Source organism: Lithobates pipiens, unplaced genomic scaffold, assembly GCF_037356315.1.
Source record: "Lithobates pipiens isolate NorthernLeopardFrog02 unplaced genomic scaffold, aLitPip1_a1.2 Scaffold_18, whole genome shotgun sequence".
In the NCBI taxonomy this organism is placed as follows: Eukaryota; Metazoa; Chordata; class Amphibia; order Anura; family Ranidae; genus Lithobates; species Lithobates pipiens.
The window spans coordinates 299,944,863-299,960,614 of NW_027507758.1; the positions used below are offsets into that span (position 1 = coordinate 299,944,863).

The 15,752-nt window shown below is 42.1% G+C and overlaps 1 protein-coding gene across 2 annotated transcripts in view; it reads left to right on the plus strand.

Moving 5' to 3' along the window:
* The window catches only part of POPDC3 (popeye domain cAMP effector 3), a 112,778-nt gene that overhangs the window by 87,371 nt on the left and 9,655 nt on the right, over nucleotides 1-15,752 (plus strand). For both annotated transcript variants that reach the window (XM_077487185.1, XM_077487184.1), the window contains exon 3: nucleotides 12,009-12,117. In XM_077487185.1, the coding sequence (XP_077343311.1) occupies nucleotides 12,009-12,117 (109 nt within the window). The remainder of the gene's footprint in view (nucleotides 1-12,008; nucleotides 12,118-15,752) is intronic.

Genomic DNA, 15,752 nt, shown 5'->3' on the forward strand with positions numbered 1-15,752 from the left:
TAGGCAAAAGGCAAACAGACAAGTGCAGTTGCTCCAGAGCTTAGAAAATGAGGTAAAGCTTTACTTTGCAAAGAATACCCAATCACATGCCAGGAAAAAAATTTAATAAAAAAATTAGCTTGCACATGATTAGATTATGAAAGTCAGCAGAGCTCTCCCTCATTTACTAAGCTTTGGAGCAACTGCTTTTGCAAAGTGATCAGTCTATTTGCCTTTAGTAAATCAACCCCTGTGTGTCAGAGTATATAATTTACTCACTGTGCCCCTCACAGATCGTCTCTCCTTTCCTCACATGCTGTGAGGAAAGGGGAGCCGATAACTAGCAAAGGCAATTTATTCTGTTTACATCTGTTACAGCTGTGATTGGACATAGCTGATCACATGGTAAAGGGCCAATGTGATTGGCTCTTTACCCAGATCTGTGACCTGCTGTGTCCAAGGCACACAGCGATCCCAGAGCATGCCCAATGCATGCTTCTGGGGTTGCACAGGAGCTGTGCACATGGGAGGACGTCCAGAGACACCCTCCTAGATCTAGGAAGCCATATTGTAGTTCAGCCCTCAAAAATTCACCTGATAGCATTTTGCGAGTGAATTTTGAGGGCTGGCGAGGAAGGGCTGCCTGGGAGTGAGGGGTGGCGAGCACCGCCGGCCAGCGGGTTGTATTGGAGTCCTTTACCCAGCAGAGGGGAAGAGAGAAAAGAGAGCTGGCTGGATGATCATTTCATTTCAATAACCGAGTATTCCCCGCACTCGCTGTCACACACAGCCCCGCCCTCCTGGTCCCAGGGAATTTGATAGACAGATCACCCATCCAACCCGGGACAAGTGATGTGTATCAAAGTTCTGAGGCCAGAGGGGTGGGGCTGTATGGGACACAAGCAGCGGGAACAAACAGCAATTGAAATCAAAGCTGTTCCAGTGATGCCCCTCTGCGCTCTCTCATCATCCGGCCAGCAATGTCCTTCTCCTCTGCTCCGCTGCATGATGAACACAGGTAGGCAGCACGATGAACATGGGCAGTCTGCATTGGTGGACACGGGTGAGGCTGCATTGGTGGACACGGGTGAGGCTGCATTGGTGGTCACGGGGGAGGCTGCATTGGTGGACACAGGGGGGGCTGCATTGGTGGACACGGGTGAGGCTGCATTGGTGGACATGGCTGAGGCTGCATTGGTGGACACGGGCGAGGCTGCATTGGTGGATAAGGGTGAGACTGCATTGATGAGCATGGATAAAGCTGCTTAATTCTGCATTTAAGGGTAATTTCATGAGATAATTTATGAGGGTGTGTTTGGGGGTGGAATTAGGGGCACGGAAAGGTAGGGGTTGGGTGGGGCAACTGGTGGTGAGTAATCCTTGAGGCCTGGCTAGTAGCTCAGGGCTTGAAATTTCTAGCACTGTAGTAGCCATATATCGGCTATAAACCAAGCGGCAAGTGGTTGAAGGTGTAGAGTGTTTCGAAGCATATGCATGTAAACTAATTTTCTTCCTAAAATATAATTTTTTTTCTAGCCACTAGAGTGCATTTACAAGTGTTTATATGCAGACGCCCACCTCCCTTTTCTAAATGCAGCTCTTCCGGGCCAGAGTAGATCGATTCTCTGTGATGGCAATGAACAATAAGAATCACTGTGGTCAAACCCGTAAGCATTACACAGGGAAGAGGGAAAAGAGCGGGGATTTTAAATCCTCAGACCACTAAACCAGCTGTGGGGACACAGCTCAACAATGGTACAGAACAGAGGTAAGTACAGTCGGAACCGTGAGGGTGGGGAGGGCTGTGGTGCCAGTCCACCTTTACATATTTTCTGTAAAGGTGAACTAACACTTAAAGGCTTCATGCACTTGGCGTAGCAGAAAATTCCAGCACAAAAGAGTGTTCATTTTGGGGCCTTAACAGATGTGTAGCATTTAGAAATGTATGTGTGTTAAACTAGAATATTGTTATTTTGGCCACTGGAATTCATTTAATTTGTCACCTAGGTTTATGTGTGTTTATGTGTAAGTCGTGTCAGTAAACTCCTCTCTGAATGCAGGTTTGGGACTAATAAATATGGGCCTAAATACCACATTATATGTGGACATATTGGCTAAAATAGTGCTCAATTCCGAGGCATAAACAAAATGAAAAATTTCTCCAAACGTGGCATGAGCCGAGGGCCCCATGCCACTAAGGAGCCCCATCAGGGTTGCCAGCCTCAATAAAACCAGGGACAGTATGTAAAAATCTGTATTTTTTTTAAAAATCCCAAGATTATAGCTGCCCCGCCTCTTCAGTACCCTTTCAGTGTGTGTATGTGTATTCTGTGTGTGTATACTTTGTGTGTGTATATTGTGTGTCTATGTGTGTATACTATATGTGTGTGTATACTGTGTGGCCCCATAATCTATTGCCTGGGGGCCCCATAATCTTCTATTGCCGGGGTACCCATAATCTTCTCCTATTGCCCAGGGGCCTCATGAGTTGTCAGTCCCCCCCTGTGCATAAGTCCTTAGTGAAACCTAAAGGATTCTCCCTGCATTCCTATTGTTCTTTACTGGTAAGTACTTTAGTGTTTCTCTGTGTACTTGAGCATAATATAGAGATGGAAACACTAAGAGCGTGGAAAGCTGTTAACTACTAGCGTATGGCCAGAACCACCATATTTGGTCATTGGAATGTTTCCACGCAGCCCTGTGACATTTCCAAGTCCTTCAACCATACCTTTTGTGGAGTCTCACATTTTACCATACCTTAGATAGGATGCTAAACATATAGACGCTGATTTGGAAGCTGGGATATATTTGCCACCAAACCTTCAAAGCTTATCGCCTTTCACACACTTGTCACTTGTCACAATGAGCGTTTGCTTTGCTTTGTGTTCCCTTTCTATAAAGAACATAGTTCAGATGGGATAAGAGAGAAAAGAAATCTCCAAAAGGAATTTCATTTTGTACCAGGAATAGAAGGTTGACCTGCAGATACAAGAGGGAGCACACAAGAAACAAACCAAGAATTAAAATGACATTAACTCCTGTTCTTGGCTAAGGCTAGCATTCACGTGACAAGCTCTGGAGCAGATCGCCGACCTAGAAAAAAAAACGCAGGCCTTTTGGGTTTTCTTTATCAAGGCTTTTTTTTTTCTGATTTCAATGCATTTCATTATAAAAGAAAAGATCCAGATGTATTAACTGCTCTTGTCTCTTGGATTGTATCTTTTTTTTTTTTTTTTTTTTTTATAATGCTTGGCCAAGATGAATATATAAAGGTTTTAATATTTCTTCATTTTATAGCAGAGGATGAAAAATGATCAGATATCTTTTCACAACCTTCAGTTAATCAGGAAATATTCTTCTCTGTTTTAATTTTAGAAGAAAGATATTTTTTTTCTGGCAAAGCATATAACTGAATCGCACCTGAGGTGTTTAGGAAATAGTGTCATCATACCACCAATTTATTTGTTTTAGTTTTAAATGCAGTAACCCAAAGAATCCATTTTGTACCTGTCCTTCAGCGAAGTTCGATTTGATTGGTTGCTATGGTTTACTGTGGGATTTTCATATAAAGAATGTGTAAACCTTTACATACTGTAGACTCAATGAAGTGACTGGCCTCATGTGATACACAGAGATTAAACAAATCATCCTACATATGTTGTACCTGTGTATCTACAGTCTTCTCTACATCTGCTCAGTCCAGAAATATAAAGCTTGTCTGACAGTTCAGAAAAAAAGCGGGGGTGGGGGGGGAGCTGAAGTTACACTCTGAAGAGCTGAGTTAGGAGACACCTCCCCTCACACAACTCACAGGAATAGACCTAAGGCTGTGAATCTGCTGAAGGTCCCTCCCCTGTCACCATTTTTCTCTTGGAGTCTGTAAAACTTGTCAAAAGTTATTCTTGCTTCCACCTCCCCATACAAAGAGAAGCCAAGTTTGCCCTACTACATTGCCCAATTCCAGCCTGTTTGCCTACCAGTGGAAGCTCGCTTCCTTTCTATTTCCTATCTATTTTTTTCACCCAAGAGATTGATTGCCCAAGCTTGGAAGAAACCACCTGTCCCCTTCCAGGGAGTAAGAGATCACATGACCACGTTGATGTTTAAAGAACAGATGTCTAGCATCCGCAACAACACTCATAAGTTCCTGAAGGTTTGGGAACCATGGCTGACTTATGCCTTTCCTACTCTCCCCCCAGCTAGTTTGGGTCACCTATGATGGACGGCCTTGATGTTCCAGAGGCCCCCTCTCTAGGCCTCTAAACCACTTCCTCTCTAGCTTTCTTCACTCTCTCCCTGGCTCCCTACTCTTCGGGTGTGCATTCTCTCTTTCCTTAAGCCCCATCTTTCTGTCTACCTTCCTCCTGGTTTTTAATCTATCTCTTCTTTTTTTTAGATTTGTATAGGCCATAAATTGCACCAATGTATGGATATTGGTGGGCCTAGTGGATGTGCTGTTATTGTAGGGATCTTCCATAAGACCCCTTGGCCCTCATGGGCATTATGAATAGGCCTATCTCATGTTGTTACACTGGTTCTTGTTTTAATACCGCTGCATTTTTTCTGTGTAATCTAACTTTTGTTACCACTGTCAATGCTAGCCCCTTTGAGGGTAGAACAATAGCATGCTAACTACTTGTTAAACTGAATAAAAATGATTGAAATACAAAAGTGATCCATGCTGATATCAGAGGAACGAAGTAGCAGACAGAAATGTCACTTAGTGCACATATTTGAGACAAGTAGACACTATAGAGGGATATGCTTTGTTAACATTTCATATCTGAGGTTTACAACCACTTTAAGTGACACCAAAATATATAATTTTTCTCCAAATATAATCCATAATCATCTCCCACTTGTTGGTCCTGCAATCCATATTACATTGAACATTGCCTTCTGGGTAAGCATGGGTAATGTCACATGTACCCCGTGTACTCAGAAGTCCAAGTTTGCTCTCCAGCTTCTAGCTACAGATCAGGAAGTTGAGAGCAATATAAATAAATGCTTTCAAAGAGGAACTTCACCTTTACCTTACAACTAGGGTGTGCAAACTTTTTAAGCACAGGAACAGTTTTCTGTCCTTCAGACTTTAGGAAGTAGAAAATGCCCCAGGCTTGGTGGTCAGTGGTGGGGAAAAAATTACCTAACGTCTGTTGGCAATAGGAAGTATTGGTATTGGTGAGAATAATAATCTTCATTGTTGGTGTTAATGGGAGGAATGGTGCCCCATCATTGATATCAGTGGAAAAAATAATCCCTATCTCCCCATCATTGGTGTCATTGGGATCATTGGTGTCAGTGGGAGGAACAGTACCCCATCTCTGGTGTCAGTGGAAGGCATAGTGTCCCATCATTTGTGTCAGTGTAGGGAATAGTGCCCCATCATTTGTGCCAATTAAATAAATAGTGCCCCATCTATGGTGTCAGTGGAAAGAACAGTGCCCGATCATTGGTGTCAGTGAAAGGAATAGTGTCCCATCTTTGGTGTCAGTGGGAGGAATAGTTCTCCATCTTTGGTGTCAGTTGAAGGAATGGTGCCTTGTATCAGTGGGAGGAATAGTGCCCAAACGGCCACATCTGGCCCACAGGCCGCAGTTTGGAATCCACTGCCTTACAACAAAGACACCGTTAGAAATGTTTAGTAATAATCTACAAAAAGATACTTATAGGTAATTGCCTTATTTTTGTTTTCTATATATACCTTTATACCTTTTATACCTCAATGTTTCTTTTCCTACCCATTCTTCTCATGGTGGTTATTTTTGAAATAAATCCATTTCCCTATATTTCCTGGAGCTCTCTCTGGAACTCTGGGTCTGCCTCAAGACAGTGTACATCATCTGACAGGGGAGGAAAAAGCTTTTCCCCTGAGATCCCCAAGTTTTAGGTTCCAGGTGAGATTTCCCAGGAAGTCACTGGTGATATAGCCACCCCAGAATGCAGCTGTGAGGCCAGGGCTACATCACCAGTGTTCCACTCAACCAAGGCAGTAGTCTAAAAGTAACTGTAAGTAAAAGTAAAACATGTTTGTTTATGAATATAAGAGGAGGCAAAGTTCTGATTTAAGAATCCCTGCAGTAAAGTGAACCTGTACTGTGCCCAGTATGAGGAAGGTACAGGTCCACTTTAAGAAAAGGAATACTTTATTGAATAAGTCTGTAAAACTTTTCCTTGGACAGTAATGGTGACATTATTTATAGCAGGAAAGGAGTGAAATCCTTCATGTCATTCAGTTTGAATGAGTGCCAAGATATAATTCATAACTGTCAGTGGCATGCCGATAACCTTGTAGAGTTATCTTTGTGTTCTACAAGCTTTAACTTTCAGTAGGATGCCTAGGAAACACATAAAGTTATACAAATTTGGATACCCCTATATAATACAGCGGGGATACATTATTCCCAATATTATAATATGTTTACACACATAATAGAAGAGGAGCATGCATATATTTAGCCAGTGATCGGTGTTGCAAGACGAATGCCATAGTATACATAGTTATTTACTGCATAGTCAGTTTTTATATTTAGCATAGGCTGTGTGCTGGTTTTATCCTCCTAATTAAAGATGGCATTTTATATCTAGCATACGTAACAATTTCACCACCAAAGCATTGTATACGTAACTGTTCTTTAATCTGTAATGCTTTTTGCACTTTGACCATTGGTGACACACAAAATAAGCCAATTCACTTCATTCCTTTCTGACAAAGGGACCTTAGCATGTCTGTGCTACCCCATTTACTGCCCAGGCCAGCTATTGGTTCAGGTATCAGATGGCAGCACATTGACAGAAGCATACCCATAGGAAAACTATTGTGAAAGCTTATGGGGTTTCCACATGATTAGGGAGAGTTAGAAATGCGCACATGTTCAGCTGCGCTTGGTGGAAAAAAATTTAATCCCAGGCTGTTATTAACATTTTCCTACAATTCCACAAGGTGAAAGAAATGTAAAAGGGATCATTATAAAGTAGGACAAACAGGGTAAGCATTTAGATTGAAGAAGAACCTTTAGGATCATAATCAACTAAATACGTTGTGCTTTAAATGCTGAGTTTATAAGTGGCCATGTTCATGCATGTTTCTGTGCAATAATTAATGTCTTTGAATGTCCAAAATGCATCTTAAAGTGGAACTAAACATTCCTATCCTTTTCAACCAAGGGAGCTGCCATCTTGGCTTCTGTTTGATTTGTAACTGCCATGATGCAACACATGTTATCAGTTATGACTCCACCCATTTGATGGTTTGACAGTTTGGTTGAGGGCACAAGCAAATGTGACAGTTAGCATTCCTGGCATTCCGGGAATATAACTGTTTTTTGAAACTGCTAAATCAATGGGTTTAGTTCCACTTTAAACAGGAACTAAACCCTTCTATTCTTTTCAGCCAAGGAAGCTACCAACTTAGCATTTGTTTGATTTGTAACTGCCATGATGCTGCACATGTGATCAGTTATGACACCAGACATTTGATGGTTTGACAGTTTGGTTGAGGGCACAAGCAAATGTGACAGTTAACATTCCCAGCATGCCTTGAATATACTGTAACTGCTTTTTGAAACCATAAAATTGATGGGTTTAGTTCCGCTTTAATAGAAACCTACACTATGAAGGAGGCTACTGCTGTCTGACCTCTGAAAATGTTCACTGCTTGGCTGATCCTGGCTACAATACTCTGGGAATTATTGATGGTTGGATTGAACCAATTTTGTCAGCTCCCATGGAAAACTGTCACATGATCACATCTCCACCAGCCCTCTCAGCAGTGCCTGGGTCATTCCCCACCCTGTAGTTGCACATACGATGGGTGGGAATACTCATGACAGCATTAACCTAATATGAATAAATAAAGCTGCAAGACCAGAGGAAGAACAAGAAAGATGGCGCCATCTTTGTCCAGGCATTATCCAGAGTCACTGTCTACTTCTTGGACTGAGATGCCAGTTCAGTGATAGTTGAGGAAGTCTTATACCTCATTCACACAATCAGATTTTCCGACAACAAATGTTGGATGTGGGCTTGTTGCCTTTCCACCAACAAATGTTAGCTAGCAGGTTCTCACATTTTTCCACCAACAAAACGTCGGAATTTGCAGATCGTGTGTACACAAGTCCGCCACACAAAAGTCCACACATGCTCGGAATGAAGCAGAAGGAACCGCACTGGCTATTGAACTTCCTTTTTCTTGGCTCATCGTATGTCTTGTATGTCACCACGTTCCCACATTCGTAATTATTGGCCAACATTTGTGTGACCGTGTGTATGAGAGACAAGTTGGAACCAGCAACCTTCAAACAAAATTCCATGTTTTTTTTGTCAGAAAGTCCAATCGAGTGTACGGGGCATTAAAAGAACCATACCTCCATCTATTGACTGGGAGTGCGCACAGTTGTAGGAGAGTCCCTAGTGGAGAGGAGGTTTTGGAGTATCCACAGATTGGGAAACATACAGGCACAATTTCTTTTGATTGGTATGAGTTTTGAGAGCACATTGGTTTTACCATAAGAGCACATTTATATACAGTACAGTGTTGGATTTTTATGAACACTATTTTGTATGATTGGACATTTCTAGTTTATGATAATATTATATATTGCAATATGAATTCGTTTTATGTTCATGTGTCGTTTTATATACTACTATGAGCATATATACACTATGTTGTGAAAAGTATTGGGAGGCCTGCCTTTACACGCACATGAAATTTAATGGCATCCCAGTCTTAGTCTGTAGGGTTCAGCTCTTCTGGGAAGCTGTCCACAAGGTTTAGGAGTGGTCCAAATAATTTGGTGGAGGGGGGGAATCATGGTGTGGGGTGGTTTTTCAGGGGTTGGGCTTGGCCCTTTAGTTCCAGTGAATGGAACTCTTAAGGCTTATGCATACCAAGGCATTTTGGACAATTTCATGCTCCAAACTTTGTGGGAACTGTTTGGGTATGGTCCCTTACTGTTCCAACATGACTGTGCACCAGCGCACAAAGCAAGGTCCATAAAGATATGGATCAGCGAGTTTGGGGTGGAGGAACTTGACTGGCCTGCACCTAGTCCAGACCTCAACCTGATAGAACATCTTTGGGATGAATTAGAGTGGAGATTGCAAGCCAGGCCTTCTCATGCACATCAGTACCTGACCTCATAAATGCGCTTCTGGAAGAATGGTCAAACATTCCCATAGACACACTCCTAAACCTTGTGGACAGCCTTCCTAGAACAGTTGAACCTGTTATAGCTGCAGTGGGTGGGCCAACGCAATTGTGAACCCAATAGACGAAGACTGAAATGTCAAGTTCATGTGAGTGTAAAGGCAGGTGTCCCAATATTTTTGGCAATATAAGATGTATGTTTCTATATGTGATTTAATTAGGCAGTCACTTTGGTCAGTGTACACAGTGAAGTGTTATTCACAAGTATTTATATATACTACTTTTCTGAATAGCACACTAAGCATTATTGATTATTCAAAGATCAGGGCTACACTAGTTTGCTTTTAAGCATTAAAGGGTCCATATAGTGAACTTGGTGTTGAGTTATTCACTTTAAAGTATAACTAAAAGGTAAAACTTGTTTTTTAGTTTTGGATAGAGAGGAGATGGGTCAGAATACTTGTCAGTTTCCATAGCTGTCGCTGCCCCCGTTAGGGAGATTTACTCTCCCTATTTGGTTTGTTTACCATTATCGCTGAAAATGAAAGTAAAAGAAAATGCTAAATTCTGGGTTGTCCCCAGAAAAGTATTAGCCCTTGAACACACAGTCGGAGATTCCGACGGAATGCTTCCTATTGGACCGTTTTGTCGGATATTCCGACTGTGTGTGGTCTGCATCGGACTGTTTCCGTTGGAAAATCTGACGGACCAAGTTTTCCAACTTGCCGGTAAAATTTTCAGACAAAATGCTTCTATTGGACATACTCTGATCATGTGTAGCCTACTCCGACGGACAAAGTGCCATGCATGCTCAGATCAAATTCCTAGACCAAAGCTATTGGCTACTAGCCTGAACGTAGTCCCGTCGTAACGAAATAACGCCATCACGTTATGTACAATCTGATTTTCCGACAACTTAGTCCGACCGTGTGTATGCAACATCACTTCTGGGCCTCTTCCGGAATTAATCCGTCAGAATTATTCCGACGGATTTGGTTGTCGGAATCTCTGACCGTGTGTACAAGAGCTAAGAGGGGAAATCTTCCAAAGGGGACACTAGTTCTGGGGACCAAGGAATTCCATTAATTTGCAGGGATTTCCTCTCACTTCCTTTTTGGCTACGGGACAGGAAGCGAAGGGAAATCTTTGCAATGGGATGGCGAGAAAAAATCTGACAGGGGTTATAACCCTCCCTTACTCTATCCAAAATGAAAAAAAAAGTTTTGCTTATAGTTCTATGTTAAAGTCATCACAGAGGACAAGAGGTTACTCTTTGCATTTGCAGGAAAAGAGATTTAATCTCCAAACATGGAAAGGGTTCTTGCCGCGTACACACGATCTGACTTTCCGGCGGACCAGAGACCGTTGGACAATTCGATCATGTGTGGGCTCCAGCGGACTTTTTCTTCCCAAAAATCCAGCAGACCTAGAAATATTTGTCTGCTGGACTCAGCTTTTAGCGGACAATCCGTTCGTCTGTGTGCTAGTCCGACAGACTAAAACCGATGCTAGGACAGCTATTGGCTACTGGCTATGAACTTCCTTATTCTACGTTATCACGTTCAAATCTGTCAGACTTTTGCAGTGATCGTGTGTGGCCAAATCCGTTAGTTTGAAAGTCCGACGGACCTCAGCTGCAAAGTCCGTCGGATTGTCCGCCGCACCAAGTCCGTCAAAGTCCAGTCGTGTGTAAGGGGCATTAGAGCTGTGAAAATGTCAAATAGACTCCCTCCAGAGGTGGTTCTGGCCTGCTCAGTAGATTTCTTTAAAAAAGGCCTGGATTCTTTCCTCAATGTACATAATATAACCGCGTACTAACATTTATAGGTAAAGTTGATCCAAGGAAAATCTGATTGCCTCTCGGGGGATCGGGAAGGAATTGTTTCCCCTGCTGGAGCAAATTGGACCATGCTTTGCTGAGGTTTTTTGCCTTCCTCTGGATTCACTCAGAAGGATTGTGTATATGGGATTGTATGATTTTATTTATTTATTTGTATGGGTTGAACTAGATGGATTTGTGTCTTTTTTCAACCTAACTACTACCTAACTATGTATGTAATATAGCCAAAAGGCCATGTTTGGTTTATGACATTAATCTAATATGGCCATGTGGTCATATTAGATCTATGATGTCACAAACATCCTCTGCCCTTTGTGCACGTTCAACTGTGATATGGGGAATGCCCCAGGTGTTGCTGATTGTATCGGAGGGAGTGCAATCATTTATCAACTCCCCACAACTTCAGTCAAACTGGATTTGGACCAGTTTGGACTTAACCCAGCTAATCCCTCCTCTTGATCAGCATGCTTGTTCCAAGTTAGCACCTTAAAGTGTATTTGCTCTTTTATAAACCCGGTGGTCCTGCCAGTTGTCCCTTGTCTGACCACACCAAGCACTAAAGCTTGTAGCTGCTGGCGTGGTCATTTAGCTTGCCAATATTTGCTCCTTGGAGATGCTGGATACACTGTTACACAGAGTGCCTATATCTCTATAGTCAGTTTACCAGGGAATTGGTGTTTTTACAAGGAGAGCTCACTTACCTGTCTCCATACATCCTTGTTTGAGGTTTAAATCAAGATAGGTCCTCGTAATCCAGTGTGGATGGACAGTGAGATATCTACAATAACTGAACTGGGCTTGTTTAATAATCAGTGAGAAGAATTTATAATGTATAAATAAACCATAACAACGAGTCAGCTTTTACCTAATCAGATCAGTACTTTCTGATTGGTCAGTAACTGTAATTTGTACTTCATCGTTGCTCCATGTGCTGCCTTATTTAATAATCATATATCAATGATCTCACTTATAATAAGTTTCTGTGAACTTTCTTAGATGTTCAATTTCTGTGTTATGAATTATATCTTACAAATTTGGCAGGATACGTGTGACAGTCGATGGCGAGTTTCTTCATTATATCTTTCCGCTCCAGTTTTTGGATTCACCAGAGTGGGATTCACTTAGACCCTCTGAAGAAGGGTTTTTTCAGGTAAATAGCTGCAATAGGCTAATGCATGGCTTTTGTTTTAAAGTGGATCTAGAATTCTTGTGTCATTGTTTAAAAAAAAAAAAAAAATCTGTATTTGGAAGCAGCTATATTTGATATTTACAGTTACATGCCATGTTTCCTGTTTACTGACGCTGTATAGTGATTATGCTTTTTTGTTTCTTTCTGGCAGTCTGCTCTGAGTGATTGGCATCTTGAAACATCTTCACCTTGCAACCTCAGTGTTTGTTAGGTAGGGGTGCTGTCTGTACTGCCTGTTGATGCCAATTAACGCTTAAGCTAGCCATAAATGGCTCAGTTTTTTTTTTCATTCAGCCAGCGGGCTGTGGTGACAGCAGGGGAGTTAGCTGGACTCCACTGTCAGAAAACACCAATTAGCAATGTAGCCTATAGACTATGACACCTGTGACTTCCTGCTATCTCACAGCCAGTTTCCCACTGCGCGCTACACTTTCTCAATGGTCCCGCAGTCTTCTGGGACATGTGGCATAATGCTCCAGTCATCACAATAACCTGCAGCCCAAGGATCACATGCGGCCTTTTGGTATATGATGTGTGGCCCTCAGACCTCAGCAGTTTGTCAGTCCAGTTTGTAGAAACATTGATTGGGGTAATAGCGTTGATGTCTACTAGCATCATGTAGCATGCTCCCAATTTCATATTGTCTTCTGCAGCATATCCTCAGCCAAACATGTACACAACATACACTCTCTAACTCTCCTTTTCATAAAGAGGAAGTAAACCCTGATGGGTTTTACTTCCTCTTTGTTTCCCTGCAAAGGTAAAGCATAATGGGCTACTATGCATTGCATAGTAGCCCATTATGCATCACTTACCTGACACAAGAGCCAGCGATGTCACCGCTGTCCCCTCTTCCACAAAGCGTCCATCTTCCTTCTGGGTATTGTAGCTCTGGCGCTGTGAATGGCCGAAGCCACGATGACGTCACTCCTGTGCATACGCGCGGGAGCTGCCACTAATGGCATGATCGCTGTTAACAGCGGCACGCTCAGTGCACCTGCGCGCCCCTGTCCACAGTGCATGCGCTGTAGACAGCGGTACCTAACATTTGCAAATATCTCCTAAACCGTGTAAGTTTATGAGATATTTCTTGCACCTACAGGTAACCCTTATTCTAGGCTTACCTGTAGGTAAAAGTGGTCTGTAAGGGTTTACAACCACTTTAATTGTTTCTGCCGTTTCTGACACTTGTATCAAGCATTTCATATATGGAACATTCTGTGTGGCCCTTTGAAGATGTCAGGGGTCACATGTGAGGCTCCCTATTGCTCATATGTTGGCAACCACTACCCAAGTGCATACTACTTATGTAGCTTCATTCATGACTGTATTTATGAGCCTTGGAGTCACAGGCCTTGCATACATTCATCTGTAAAAACCAATGACAGGATGTGGCTATACACTGGTAAACATGGATCTGAGTGTATACATGGGAACAGATACAGATGGACACCCCTGGACGCAGTGTGCATCCAGAGAAATACACATGTACGCTTTGTTTACCAATGTAAAGACACATCCTGTCATTATTTTTTATCTGTAGAGGTATGCAAGACCTGTGACTCCCGGGCTTAAAAATATGGCCGCATATACACTGTATGGCCCCCACTGCACCTGTGTGCATGAGCCCTTAGGCTTAGTTCACATTGGGGCAGCTTCAAAGTCGCCCCATACAGCTCGACTTTAGCGCCGCTTGCAAATGACTTCTTTCATAAAAGTCAATGCAAGCCACTCCAAATTCGCCACCCAAGTAGTGCAGGAAACTTTTTCTACTTGAGTCGCTCCGATTAGAATGGTTCCATTGCACTGAATAGAGTGCGACTTGTGAGGCAACTAATTCGTCTGATAAATCGCCCCAGTGTGAACTGGGCCTTAGATTTGACAGGTTGTGTTTGGTACACAGATGTGCTAATTAGTAATGGCACACAGAGCTCATTCATGCTGCATGTGTTTTCATTGGAAAAGGTATATACATTGAGGCAGATTTATTAAAGCAGTTGAGAATGTTCACACAATAAACAGCATAGAAATTCACTTTAATTATCCAGTCATATGCAGATGAAATAATTAAACAGGAATTTTCTTTTCACCTGATTGGATAATGAAAGTAAATCTTCACGCAATTTATTATGTGAACTTACTCAAATCTTTTTGTAATTTCATTGAGATGTAATGTTCTGCATGCTTTTACATGTATTTTAAATGCATTTTACATCCTTTGTCATCATTTTAATGAATTCTTATTGATGCTGAAAACGCTTATAAAAGTACAATTTCTCACAAAGTATATTTCCTCCCATTGCTTGGAGAGGATAAGGCACCTTTCACACAGGCATTCCATCTGTCCATTTTTCATCCATCCATTGATGGATAAAAAATGGACAGCAATGCATTTCTATAGGCAAATGGATGTAAACGGATGATCCGTCCGGTTCTTTTATTTTGTTTTAAATGGAACAAGTCTCTATTTTTTAAAAACAGAAGCAGACCTAAACAGAAATAAACTGATATATTCAGAATACTTTTTTAATCCCAAAGGGAAATTATTATAACATCAGTTTTTTTTTTATCTGTTTGTCCATCTGATTTTGCATTGGTTGTTAGGAGCCAGCACCCGCCAGAGTCCTAACAACCAATGACTTGTCCCTTCTGTCAGCAGCAGGGATGAGTCATATGATGTTAAAGAGCCAGCACAAACCAGCATTATAACAATCATGACCCATCCCTGCTGTCAACGGGGAATTCCACAATCGACGTGCAGTTCCTGATGAGAGAAAGAGCTGGGAACACACCGCTCAAAGCTACCTGTGAGGATCTGATGAGATGCTGAAGAGATACGGGTGCTTGCTTGGTCCACAGCCAGGGAAATCCAATGGCAACAAAGAAGAATGGTGCAGAACCTGGAAGTAAAATCAAGAGAATTTATTGAAAGTTCATAAAATCAAGCGAATATGACAAACATCAATCCAAAAAAGATGCTTAATTATCCCACAAGGGATGAGTAAGCATGTCTGTGTGAAACGCGTCCACTGAGCACCTTTTTTAAATCGATGTTTGTCATGTTCGCTTGATTTTATGTACTTTCAATAAATTCTCTTGATTTTACGATTTTACTTCTGGATGTGCCACCTTTCTTCTTTGTTTCCATTGGACGTGCAGTTCCCCCGACTAATCCATACCAGGCCCACAGGTCTGCTATGGATTTTGGGGGGGAAACCTCACCCCAGGAAACAAAAAAAATGGCGTATGGTCCACCCAAAATCTACACCAGGACCTTTTCTGAGCATGGAGCTCAGCAAGCCAGCCAAGAGGTGGTGAGCGTGCCCCCTCCTGAACTATACCAGGCTATATGCCTTCCATCGCTTAAGTAAACAAGGGGGTGGTATCACAGCGTGTTTATTTAAGTGGCTGGGGAAAGTGGAGCTGCCATTTGGCGTTAGCAAGCATCAGGTGCAATCAGGAGTCGGCAGCCCTCGTTTACCATGATTGACATGGAACCTACATCATTTTTAAATAGATTTTAATACTTGTAAAAAACTGTTTTGTGTTTTTATTTACAATTGTAATTGTTTTGGTAAATGGGTAGGAGTACTCAT